The following is a 13,335-nucleotide window of genomic DNA, read 5'->3' on the forward strand; positions in this document are numbered from 1 at the left end:
AAAAAAAAAAAAAAGAATGAAATTAGAACACTCCCTAACACCATACACAAAAATAAACTCAAAATGGATTAAAGACCTAAATGTAAGGCCAGACATTATCAAACTCTTAGAGGAAAACATAGGTAGGCAGAACACTCTATGACATAAATCACAGCAAGATCCTTTTTGACCCACCTCCTAGAGAAATGGAAATAAAAACAAAAATAAACAAATGGGACTTAATGAAACTTCAAAGCTTTTGCACAGCCAAGGAAACCATAAACAAGACCAAAAGATAACCCTCAGAATGGGAGAAAATATTTGCAAATGAAGCCACTGACTAAGGATTAATCTCTAAAACTTACAAGCAGCTCATGCAGCTCAATATCAAAAAAACAAATAACTCAATCCAAAAATGGGCAGAAGACCTAAATAGACATTTCTCCAAAGAAGATATACAGATTGCCAACAAACACATGAAAGAATGCTCAACATCATTAATCACTAGAGAAATGCAAATCAAAACTACAATGAGATATCATCTCACATCAGTCAGAATGGCCATCATCAAAAAATCTACAAACAATAAATGCTGGAGAGGGTGTGGAGAAAAGGGAACCCTGTTGCACCATTGGGGGGAATGTAAATTGATACAGCCACTATGGAGAACAGTATGGAGGTTCCTTAAAAAACTGAAAATAGAACTACCATACAACCCAGCAATCCCACTACTGGGCATATTCCTTGAGAAAACCATAATTCAAAAAGAGTCATGTACCAAAATGTTCACTGCAGCTCTATTTACAATAGCCAGGACATGGAAGCAACCTAAGTGTCCATCAACGGATGAAAGGATAAAGAAGATGTGGCACGTATATACAATGGAATATTACTCAGCCATAAAAAGAAACGAAATTGAGTTACTTTTAGTGAGGTGGATGGAACCAGAGTCTGTCATACAGAGTGTAGTAAGTCAGAAAGAGAAAAACAAATACCATATGCTAACACATATATATGGAATCTAAAAAAAAAAGGTCATGAAGAACCTAGGGGCAGGACAGGAATAAAGATGCAGATGTACTAGAGAATGGACTTGAGGAGATGGGGAGCGGGAAGGGTAAGCTGAGACAAAGTGAGAGAGTGGCATGGACATATATTCGCTACCAAATGTAAAACCGATAGCTAGTGGGAAGCAGCCGCATAGCACTGGGAGATCAGCTCAGTGCTTTGTGACCACCTAGAGGGGTGGGATAGAGAGGGTGGGAGGGAGGGAGATGCAAGAGGGAAGAGATATGGGGATATATGTATAGCTGATTCACTTTGTTATAAAGCAGAAACTAACACACTATTGTAACCAATTATACTCCAATAAAGATGCTAAAAAAAAAAAAACTACAACGAGATATCACCTCACAGCAGTCAGATTGGCTATCATCAGAAAGTGTACAAACAGTAAATCCTGGAGAGGATGTGGAGAAAAGGGAACCCTCCTACACTGTTGGTGGGAATGTAAATTGGTACAGCCACTATGGAGAACACTATGCATGTACCTAAAAAAGCTAAAAATAGAACTACCATATGATCCAGCAATCCCCCTGCTGGGCATATAAGTGGAGAAAACCATAATTCGAAAAGATATATGTATCCTAATGTTCACTGCCGCACTATTTACAGTAGCCAAGACATGGAACAAACTAAATATCCATCAACAGACAACTGGATAAAGAAGATGTAGTACATATATATGATGGAATATTACTCAGCCATAAAAAATGAAATAATGCCATTTGCTGCAACACGGATAGATCTGGAGATTATCATACTAAGTGAAGTAAGTCAGACAGAGAAAGACAAATATATGATATCACTTATACATAGAATATTTAAAAAATAATACAAATGAACTTATTTACAAAACAAAAACAGATTCACAGACTTCAAAAACAAACCTATGGTTACCAAAGGGGAAAGCTGGTGGGGAGTGATAAATTAGGAATTTGGGATTAACATATACACACTACTATATATAAAATAATAAACAAGGATCTACAGTATAGCCCAGGGAGCTCTACTCAATATTCTATAATAACCTATAAGGAAAAAGAATTTGAAAAAGAATGGATATATGTATAACTGAATCACTTTGCTGTATATCTGAAACTAACACAACACTGTAAATCAACTATACTCCAATATAAAATTAAAATTACAAATAAAAATAAAAATGGCAATCTGGATACAAGCTGAATATCAGAGGCTTTGGGAAAAGCACATCATAGGTCAGTAGAATTGGCAGTGCCATAAAAATTACCATAAAAGTTCTAACTTAAAACCCAGAGGGAGGAAAAGATAAGTTAAGCTAAAAACAGAGTCAACTTATGGTAGGGAACACAGGATAAAGAGTTATTAATAATAGTTGAAATCTAATTAAATGACTCATTTAATTAAAAAAGCAAAAAAGATCACCAGGTAATTCCTGGGACATTAAAGTTTTAGAATCGTTGTTCTAAATGTTGCTGTGCCCCAGGGCCCTGTGCTGTACTCTCCTACTAGGTGACACCATCTGGGCTCACAGTTTTAAATTTTATAATTATATATATATATATATATATACACACACACACACACTTTTTTTTTTTTGGGCCACCCTGCTCGGCTTGCAGGATCTTAGTTCCGCAACCAGGGATGGAACCCAGGCCCACTGCAGTGGAAGTGCAGAGTCCTAACCATTGGATCGCCTAGGAATTCCCAGTACTATGGATTTTTTTTTTTTACATCTTTATTGGAGTATAATTTCTTTACAATGTTGTGTTAGTTTCTGCTGTATAATGAAGTGAATCAGCTCTATGTATACATATATCCCCATATCTCCTCCCTCTTGCATCTCCCTCCCACCCTCCCTATACCACCCCTCTAGATGGTCACAAAGCACCGAGCTGATCTCCCTGTGCTATGCAGTTGCTTTCCACTAGCTGTCTATTTTACATTTGGTAGTGACTACAGATTTTTTAATCTCCAAACCTCTCTCTCTGTAGCTCTTACCTCCTTCCTAAATTCCAGATTCATATAAACAACAGCCTACATGACATCTCCATTTGTATGGAGTTTCAAATATTTCAAAGTTAATGTTGAAAACAGAAGCCTTCTCCCATCTCACTATATAGCCCCACCAAAAAAGGACAGCTAAGTTTACTGAATACCTGTTACAGGTAGTAACCTAAGTGCTTAACATGTAACAGTTGCTTTAGTCCTCACATCACCACCACCAAGAGACAGTTCCTATTATTGTCCCCATTTTACAGAAGAGTAATTGAGAGAGAGGGCATAAGTAACTTGCCCACAAGCATACATCTCCTAAGTATCACACCAAGGATTTGAAGTTAGGTAATTTGAGTCCAGAATGTTCCTGTTATACCCCTCAGTTCCATCCAACCCAGAGCTCAAAGAAATCTAAAAGTCATCATTTATTTCACCATCACCCACTCCTAACCCTGTGCATTACATTTTCAAACACTATCTGGAATTCATGTATTTCTCTCTATCTCCATGGCCACCCACTCTTTTCCAAGCCATCATTTTGCTCGTGCATTCATTAATCTCCTAATTGGTCTCCCTCCTTCCACTCTACCTGGTATTCTCTCATTGCAGTAAGTTTTTTATAGAAAGAATCTGTTGTCAGTGCCTTGTTTAAACCATTTCATGGGCTGCCATATGCTTGACCTGAGCCCTGCCTTCTCCAGCCTATGCCTGACTTGAGCCTCAGGGGCTCTTGTTCCTCAAACATACCAAGTACATGTCCAAGCCCACCCCCAGGGTCTTTGCTCTTGCTGTTCTGTTGGATCAAATTCAGCTTCCTTTCTCCCAGCTCCCCCTCATCCGGCAGGTCTCAATTCTCATGTCACCTCTTTTCAACAACTCTTTATAAATGAGTCACTCTATTATAGCCCCGTTTCCTTCATTGCACTTAACACATCTGAATCTAAGAAAAAATCTAAGTAAATCTAAAGCCGTGGAGAATGGACTAGTCTACCTAGGTTCAAATTCTGGCTTTACCCTGTAACCTCCCTGTGGCTCTCTCTCCTCATCTGTTAAAAAGTAGTATAATAAGAGTGCTGTGATGAGTAACATCAATGCCTGACATATACTAAGTACTATTTAAGCATTTGCTATAATGATTAGGTACACTTGAAGGCAAGGACCTTGCTCCTGATCGTCTCTATATTCCTAGCACTTAGAACACCCAGGGTACAAGTTTGTCAAATGAATGACTGTTGTTCCTCTTCATTGTTCCATTCATATTAGTGATAGGATCTACCATTTTCCCAATGTTTTAGTGATGTTTTTACCCCGGATCACCAATTAATGTGTCTTCATGGTCTATTTTACATGCATTTATTTTATTCTATTCACATCGACAATTGTCATACCACCTACAAAAAGTACAAAAGCCTAAACCATTTTCCAATACCAGGTCAGAGCCAAGGTGCAAAAGAGGAACTATACAGTAAATTACAAGAAGAGTTCAGGTGTCCCGTATGAAGCATGCTGCCTGTCACATGATGCATTTAAAGCTGTAAATATTGCCACAGGAGAATCTCTTGTCTTTGCAGCGGCCACACAGCTCCTGCCGATGAGGCCTCCTTAGATCGATGTGTCTTTTCTTTTGAAGACAGGAACAACGAGACTTTGAACAGGTCTTTTGAAAAGAAGCAACAGTTTGGGGACCAAATGATCAAATTAGTTCTTCAAATGTAGTCTTCAAATGAAAATACTTTTCCCCACCACCCCTATTCCCCGATATCTTTCTCCTCCTTTGAATCCTATGAGAAGTCCAAGACCAAGTTGTACAAAACCACTCACAGCCCACTAAATGTCATGCATTTTTCAAAATGAATGATCAGACGATATTTAAGAGAACACTGATGAGCCAGTCCAGAAGATACAAGAGAAAAGGTTTAAAAGTTAGAGTTTTGTAGAGTCTCTTCATTATACAGGTTTCTACATTTGTAGCCAGGTGGGAGTGAGCAGTGGGTATTAAGTGATTTGATTACCTAGACTGGAACATTTAAAAAATATTAGAGCAGTGATTCTCAACCAGTAGTATTTTACCTACCAGCAGACATTTGGAAATATCTGGAGAGATTTTTGCTTGTCACAACTGGAGGGAGGGGTGTTCTAGAGGAAGCTAAATATTTTCCTTCCAGTCATGCCTAATCTCTGCTGGAATTTGAAGAATTTTTAACCATTATCCTATTCTGTCTTCTGATAAATAAAAAACACACCGCATGGAGACTGGTATACTACCCTGGTCCACCTTCCCAACCCTGCTAATCTTTGAAAATTTATAATCATTGCTCAATTTTCTGCATATGTCCATAGCCAAAAAGAATAAGTAAAGCTTTACCTTTTATATTGTGAAAATAGGCATTTTTATTTTCCAAATGAGTGTCTCAGATATGATTTATCAAATGTTGTACTGCACTTACATCTTCCACTCTCCCGTTGATGAGTATGCATCCTTAAGAAAATTCTAATAGCAATACTCACATGTTGTTTACTCTAGGTACTCCTCCAAGCACTTTATATAAATTCACTTAATCCTCATATCACCTTTATAAGGAAGAAAAGGCTTAATTCAAAACAAATTTTTTTAGTTAAAAAAAAAATCAGGATTTAGTCTAAAGGTAGGTTTCTGGTTTTAGTAATGGTGGATTAGGTAGTTTTGACCAAATCTCCTACTTAGGACAACAAGAAAAGCTGAACAGAGAAGATAATAATTAAAAACAAGAACTACTTGAAGGCACTGGAGAGATACCAAAGTATCAGAGGAGGAAGCCCAGAAATAGAGATGAGCCTGACATTTGGGACTATTTTCTCTCTAAAGGCAATTCTGTAAGAGGTGAAAGACAACAGGAAGCTGAAAATGAGTTTAACAAGTTGATGAGGCTGAGGGATAATCTTAAATATGTCAAAGTAGGAGAGACCTGGTAAACAATTCAGGTTTTGTGCTGGGACCCTGAAGGGCCCTGAAAGGCCACACCCTAAGAATAAGAATGAACCCCAAATTGACCAGCCTTCAACTGCTGAAGCCCAGTTTCAAAACAGCTCAACCCTGATTGGAAAATAGTAATCTGAAATTGCTAGTGTCCCCATCTGCCCAACAGAAGCAAACAAGTCTTCGGTGAAAAACAATACTATCCTAGGCCTCAAATTATCACTATAATTTTTCATATACAATATATAGCACTCAAAAGTAACCAGGTATATAAGGAGACAGAACGACATACTCGAAAACCAAGGAACGTGAAGAGGATAGCAACAGAACCATAGAGGATTAAATTAATGGAGTTTTATGGTATGGATTTTAAGAAAATGATGCTTAATATGTTCAAAGAGATGAGACTGATCTTTCCAACAAAGAACTGGACGTCACTTAAAAAGACATAAAAATTCTAGTACTGAAAAACACAGTAACTGAAATCTATAACTGAATAGGTAGGTTTGACAGCAGATTGGAAAGAGCAGAAGGAAAAATTAGAGAAATGGAAGATAGTTTAGTAGTTGCCATCCAAACGAAAGCAAAGAGAGACAAAAGCTTAGGAAATACAGAAAAGAGCATAAAAGAGATAAGGGATATGGTGAAAGGTCTAATATGAGTAATTAGAAGAAAGAGAGAATGGAGATGGAAGTAATATTTTAAAGATAATGGCTGATAATTTTCCAAGAGTGATAAAAGTCTTCAAGCTACAGATTCAAGAAACACTATGAATTGTAAGCAGGATAAATACAAAGAAACTACAATTGGGCATAAATTGTAAAACTGTTGAAAACCAAAGCAGAGAGAAATATCTTAAAAGCAAACAGACTTAAGGTGAGAAAGTGAGATATATTACTTCAAAGGAGCTGCAATAAGACCAATAGCCAACTTTACAGAAACAATGAAGGTCAGATCCTTAAGGGGCAGAAAGAAACTACTGCCAGCCTAAAAATTTTATATTCAGTAAAAATATCCTTTAAAAAAGCTATCTAGACAAAACAAAATGTGTCACCTTCAGATCTGCATTACAGGAAATATTAAAATGTGTTCTTCAGGTATAAGGAAAGTGGTCCCAGATACAAAAAGGACCTGAGAGCAGCAGAAAGGGTAAATATGTAGCTAAAGCTAAATTAATTATGACTATAACAAATAATGTCTTTTAAAGTTTAAAAATAACATACAACAATAGCAGCAAAGAAGTTTGGATGAAGTGATAAGGAATTAGTGTGACCTAAGGTCACTGCATTGTCAAGGAAAGGTGAGATTGACTTATCAACATCTACATAAGTTGTTAAAGAATCATGCTGTATGATGAACATTAAAGAAGAACATTAAAGAATGAATAACTGCCAAGATAATGGGGGAGGTTTTAAAAAATCAATTCAAGTGAACACAAGAAAAAGGAGTATAATAGTAAGAAAATATATTTAAATCCAAAGTAATTATAGTAAACAGACTAAATGAGAATGTCAGACTAGAAAATCTAAAGATAAATAATTTATAAACGATTAGACTAGTTTTTTAAGTTATTTATTTCTTAGTAGTATAAAAATGTTAAGTAAGTGAAGGATTTAGGATAAAAAAAATTCTTGATTATGAAAATCAACTATGTCACTCTTTTCTGAAAAGCTTCAAGAGATATCTCCTGCAAGCTGTTTTATGTAAGAGCTCATCGAATTCTGTGACATCCTAGACCTTGGGGACACCATGGAATCTGATCACAACTCTAATACTATCTGTCCAACCTTGGGCAAGTTATTTTCTTATTGAACTTTAGCTTTCTGGTCTGTATCATGGGAATAACATCTACCTCAAAGGTTAGATTACAGGAGATAATGAAAAGCACTTGGCCTCAAGTTTGGCACATAGTAAAAGCTTAATAAAGGTTACCTGTTAAATTATTACATGCAGACTATACACAGGGTGTTTGAGGAAAAACATACCACATACATAAACACACCACATAAGGCAACTTAAGAGTAAATCTTCCCCTTCCCCCCGCCAAAAAACGTAGAATTAATGTTTTTTCTAAAATATTATAAAAATTCAAACATACAGAAAACCTAACACTCCTGTACAGATATCTAAGTCTATCAAATCCTAACATTTTGCCACAGAAGCTTCATGCTTAAGAATAAAAACATTATAGATACGATGGAAATATTCTATTTGCTTACCTGGCATTGGATTGCTTCTACTCGATAAGGGTTAAAACTCTTTTGGCATTTGCAACAGAGTTGTTTGAAATAAACCTAAAGAGAAATTTGTCTTTTATACAGGTTTATAGGTACTCTAGGCTCCCGGATCTTAATTTAAGTAATCCATTCCTTCACCTTGCAGCTTGCTTTTGCCCAACCTCTATGCTGAAGTCTTAAGCTCTTCTAGTGCTATCAGTCACTTTTTCTTATTATTTGAACCTCATTTTCCTTACCTGTAAAATTGAGACAATACCACTTCCTTTTTCTATAATTCTGACAACTACCCAATAATGTACACAAAGTACCACAGTAAAAGTCTTCAGTGAGAAGTAGCTATGATAACTTTATTCATTGTGCAGGCAGAACCCTTGACTTGCTCCTTCTGTCCTGGTCTATTTGCCCCTACTTTTTCATTTTTTTCAGTATTTCTCAATTTGAAATTTAAATTACTTATAGTTACCCACCAACACACGTGGTTTCCAGGCTTTGTGCATTTTCTTGTGCACTTTCTCTCCCTTCCTCACTTGGTGAACTCCTATTTATAAACCTTTAAAATCCTGCTTGGACATCAAGATGCCTTCCCTCTGACAGGGTTAATCGTCCCCCTCCTGTATCATTTCTGTACCACTTCCATGCCACGGCTGCCAATGCATATACCACCAAATCTCATTTTGTCTGCGTCATTCCTAACAAATTTCTCCAGGATGAGTTCTATGTCTCGTTCTTTTTTTCCTAGTGTCACCAGTGTTTGAATTAAACCCACTGTTTCTTTTCTGGCAAGAGAAGGAAAGTAATTTTAGTTTAGTTTAAAAATCTATTCGCCTCCAGGTTCTAGTAAATGGCTAGGGTTAAAAAAACAACAACAACAACAAAAAACAACCAAGTTTTCATTCAGGTGGTAGCATGCCTCCTTACCCTCTCCCTCTACAGTCCTCAAGAAGGAAGAGCAGTATCTAAAATGCAACAGCACAGGGGCCTCAAACTCAAATGCTTGTAGAGGTGAGAGACACGAGATGCAGATTGCTGTGAAATAAAGGCCACATGCCCAGTGAAAGGAGACAGAAGCTGCTCAAGTCCAGCCTACTGCTCTCAAACTGAGAGCGTTTAATGACCAGAGTCTGATGGTTCAGGAAAATCTGGAAATGCAAAATGTGGAATCTTTCCCAGCCTAAATATGTTGACAACTAATTCAAATTAAGGCGGGGAGCCTAAATAACCAAGTCTCTCAAGGTTAACCTTTACAATAAATTATTTCTCTCATTGCCCCACCTTGTGGACAGACAGTGGAAATTTTCTAGAGCTAAGGCCCAAACTTGTTACAATATACCAACTAAAAAATGATTATAGGGCTTCCCTGGTGGCACAGTGGTTGAGAGTCCGCCTGCCGATGCAGGGGACGCGGGTGTGTGCCCCGGTCCGGGAAGATCCCACATGCCGCGGAGCGGCTGGGCTCGTGAACCATGGCCGCTGAGCCTGCGCGTTCGGAGCCTGTGCTCCACAACGGGAGAGGCCACAACAGTGAGAGGCCCGCATACAAAAAAAAAAAAAAAAAAAAAAAAAGATTATAGCAAGTCCCAATGTATACAAGAGCAAGAGTTCATTTAAATAACCTGACATTTTGTCTGGTGCAACTACCAAACCAAATATAACACCAGGGTTCAGGAGCGCAAGAGCTCTTGTGGACAGCCCAATTCAGTTCAATCCAAACATTTACTGAACACCTGTTATGTGCCTGGCACGGAGGCTGCCAAGATGACCGAGACAGCATTCTAGTCATTCTCTATTAGGAAACATGTTCTTCCTCCATGTAGCACCTGTGCCCGCCCATGCTCTCCCTTGTCCCACTCACTTTTACTTACCTTATTAGTTCCAGAAATGCACCACACATAAGCACTCTCCCATCTGGTCTTACAATCTTTACAGTGAAAATAGCCATATTTTGGTTCTAAAAACTGCAAATAAGGAGGAAAAGTCCTTTACTATCTTGGGGTGGTGGGGAGGGGGGGTGCGGATAAAAAGCCAGCTCCTTCTATCCTTGTGGCTTTGTATAAGAAACAACAAGAAGCCTCCTTAATCTCATTCATAGCTATTCTCAAGATCACTACGTGAACTCAGCTCTCAAGGATTGATTACTCTGGGAGCTTCTAGCTGCTCTCATGCTTTTCCAATCTATTTTCCCCAAGGCCATTAGCACCACCTGCACAAAACAAAGATCTGATCACAGATTTCACAAACCTGAAACCCTTCTTTGTCTCATTTCCAATAGCTATGGTTCCCAAACTTTGGGCTTTCATAGGCTTAAAGTTGGCACCCCATTTTACCAAAAAATTAAACACACACATACACATAAGACATGTAAAATATATGTTTGCAGAGAAGATTCTGCTCTCGTGGCACCAGAAATGGAAAAAAAGGGAAGAGAGGGCTGAGGTGAGGGAAAAGAAAGCTCACCTGGAAGCTGGGCTTCCGGAGCGGCTCGCTGGCGTCTCCCTGAGCTTGCTTGCTCTTCCTTTCCCGAGGACTTGAGGTATCTTCCTCCCCCAACTCTTCCTGTTGCCGGAGTTCCTCCCGCTGGTTCTCTTCCGACCTTGGTGTGGGTGGCGGCAGCGGCGGCGGCTGTCTGGCCTCGGGAGGACCCGAAAGCGCCTTCCTCTCCTCGTCTTCCCCATCCTTCTGCAGCCGCACCAGGCCCCTGCGGCCCATCACTGGCGAATAGACTCCCCAGGCTGACAGGGGCGCCTTGTGCCCCGTGCTGCCCCAGGGGGAGCGGCTGTGCAAGGTGCGAGGCCCCAGTGAGCATTGCACGGACTTGTCCACCCGGGGGTTCACCTGCACGCCCACCTCCTTGGTGTCGGCCTTGCACAGACGCAGGCTCAGGCTGGGGTTCATCTGGGAGAGAATGGCCTTAAGCTGGGCCCTCTTGTAAGGGTCCACGCAGTAGTCGGAGGCGTTGGAGGGCACCAGCAGCCCCGGCCTGGCCAGGAAAGCGGGGGGACCGTTGTTGTGCCTCCAGTCGGGCTGTTTGTGCTCAGAAAGTACAGGCTGGCCCAAAGGCAGCGTGTTCCCATAGCCCGGGTACAAGCTGTAGGGCACACGGACCAAGCGCTCCATCCGGCCGCCGTGCGCCCAGGCGCAGCGTAATATCCTGGGGCAGTTTGTTTGTGTCCTTGTTTTGCCTTCTACCTTCATCCGCTCCCTCTTTCTCCAGATCAGGTTGGTTCAGGTTCTTCCCAAGCTTCTCCATTTATTTCTGATTCTGGTGGGTGCTGCTTCCTATTACTCTAATTGCAGGAGGGAAGGCGATCTCCCTACCTACTGAGGTCTAATTGCCACCTCATCCCTAATTGCTTTTTTCTGTCTCTTCAATTCACTGCTCCTGAATCTTTTTTCAAAGCTGTTTTTCATTTACCTTCTTATTCACACACGTTTTAATTAGCAATTCATTAATTCACTATTCCCAGAGTGACTTACCATTTTAGAGACCCTGTTTTAAAAGATACTGTACATCCAATACGAGCAGTAAATTATTTGAGCTGCCACACTATAAGAGTGAGTATAAGGAAGAAAGTATATTATGGCAGAGCTAAAGAATGTAAAAAACCTGGTACTACAGGAGCAAGGAGCATAAAGTTATGGGCAGAGTGTGGGGAGGGGGGGAGGGGGGAGGAACAGTGTATATAGTGAAAAAGTATATTTCAGAGGGTTGTATGACATACCAACAGTTCTCAATAGTCTACTCTAGTGGACCTGCCCCCCAAAAAAGGTGAAAAGCAGCAAATTGTTCAGATTTAGAGGTTAAATGCAGACAATCACAGGATAGTTAAGTATCTGAAGTTACACAGACTTGAACTGAAACCTGGGCCTTGTTTATCACTCAACTTACTTAACTAGATAACTCAGATTCCCCATCTGACAATACTAACCAATTTATAGGATTATTGTAAGATTAAACGTGATATCCTTTATAAAGCAGAATAACTCATAGATGTTCATTAAGTGTTAGCTGTTATTGGGTAAGGATCCCAGGCCCATGTTTCTTTGCTATTTAGGCCTAGATGATCATAAGCTTTGGTATTTATCTGTATTGGTAAGGCTTCCTACTACAGCAAAGGATTACGATCAAACTAAAATGACACCTCAGGTACCAAGTAGAGGCCACTCTTTTTCAAATCCACGGTTGCTTCCACTGTTCACTGCTCAAGAGCCTTCGGAAAGCAGCAAGGCCCATGAGCCTCTCTCACCTCCAGAATCCAGCTGAAGGCTTCCTAGGTACTACAATACACCTGAATTAAGCCTTGTGCTAGGCATAGCACAGACCCCGTGAATGATGAGACTGCTGTCTTTCAGGGCAGTTTGGAGGGGAAGTTAGGCACAAAACAGTTGTTTGGTACCCTAGGAACGTCAGGGATACTACGGAAGCCTGCAGAGGGAAGTGCCTAACACTGCAGGAGGCCTGAGGTGGGTTTCACAATTTTTCAAGCAGGGAAACAGGCTCAGAGGTTTTGAAATCCTGCTGCCTAAGAGCAACACGCGGACTAGAACCAATGTCCTCTGGCTTCAAATCTCGGCCTCTTCCACTCCTTACGGCGCACTCAGCCGGGAAGGGAGTTATCCACAGCCACGGACCACTCTGGGGTTTTCTAACGTCTGCCCACTTTGGGGGACGCCCGCTTTTAGGACCAAACACAGACTTTTCACAGACCCCAGGCCGCATTCGAGGGGGACCACCCAAACGTGACATGGAGCGAAGGGGGAAGAGGCGGCGAGTATACATAGGGCGTGGTGCCTCCAAGCAGCGCGGTCTAGTAGTCTGAAGGCTCAGGAGAAGAGAACGGACACCTCAGCTCCCTCTTTAGCGGCTCGGAACTGACTGTCAGGCAGCCAAACAAGTATTCGCTTCGGCCACAACTAGAGGCGGCGGAGACGCGGCCCGAGTCTGACTTCCGGGTGGCGCGCGCGCGCTGCGTGCAGCGTCATGGCGTCATCGCGTGACGTATCCCGTGAGCGGGCTTTTGGAGCGAGAGTCTGAAACCGCTGGGCGGAGGTGGAACTGTTACGGCTCCGCGCCGTGTGTGTTGTCTCGGTCGGTGGGTCGCGGCGAAACGGAGCCTGCGGGGTCAG

At 40.8% G+C, this 13,335-nt stretch overlaps 1 protein-coding gene across 1 annotated transcript; it reads right to left on the bottom strand.

The window, feature by feature from the left end:
- Positions 1 to 4,096: 4,096 nt before the first annotated feature.
- ZAR1L (zygote arrest 1 like) lies at positions 4,097 to 11,687 on the bottom strand. Its single transcript, XM_082859751.1, is given in 6 exon segments — positions 4,097 to 4,711; positions 4,715 to 4,774; positions 4,776 to 4,799; positions 8,194 to 8,268; positions 10,074 to 10,166; positions 10,666 to 11,687. Coding segments are annotated over 6 exon segments (1,170 nt in total). The 5' UTR covers positions 11,404 to 11,687; the 3' UTR covers positions 4,097 to 4,531.
- Between the last annotated feature and the right edge of the window lie 1,648 nt (positions 11,688 to 13,335).

The sequence above is a fragment of the Leucopleurus acutus genome (assembly GCF_964270905.1).
Source record: "Leucopleurus acutus genome assembly, chromosome: 18".
In the NCBI taxonomy this organism is placed as follows: domain Eukaryota; kingdom Metazoa; phylum Chordata; class Mammalia; order Artiodactyla; family Delphinidae; genus Leucopleurus; species Leucopleurus acutus.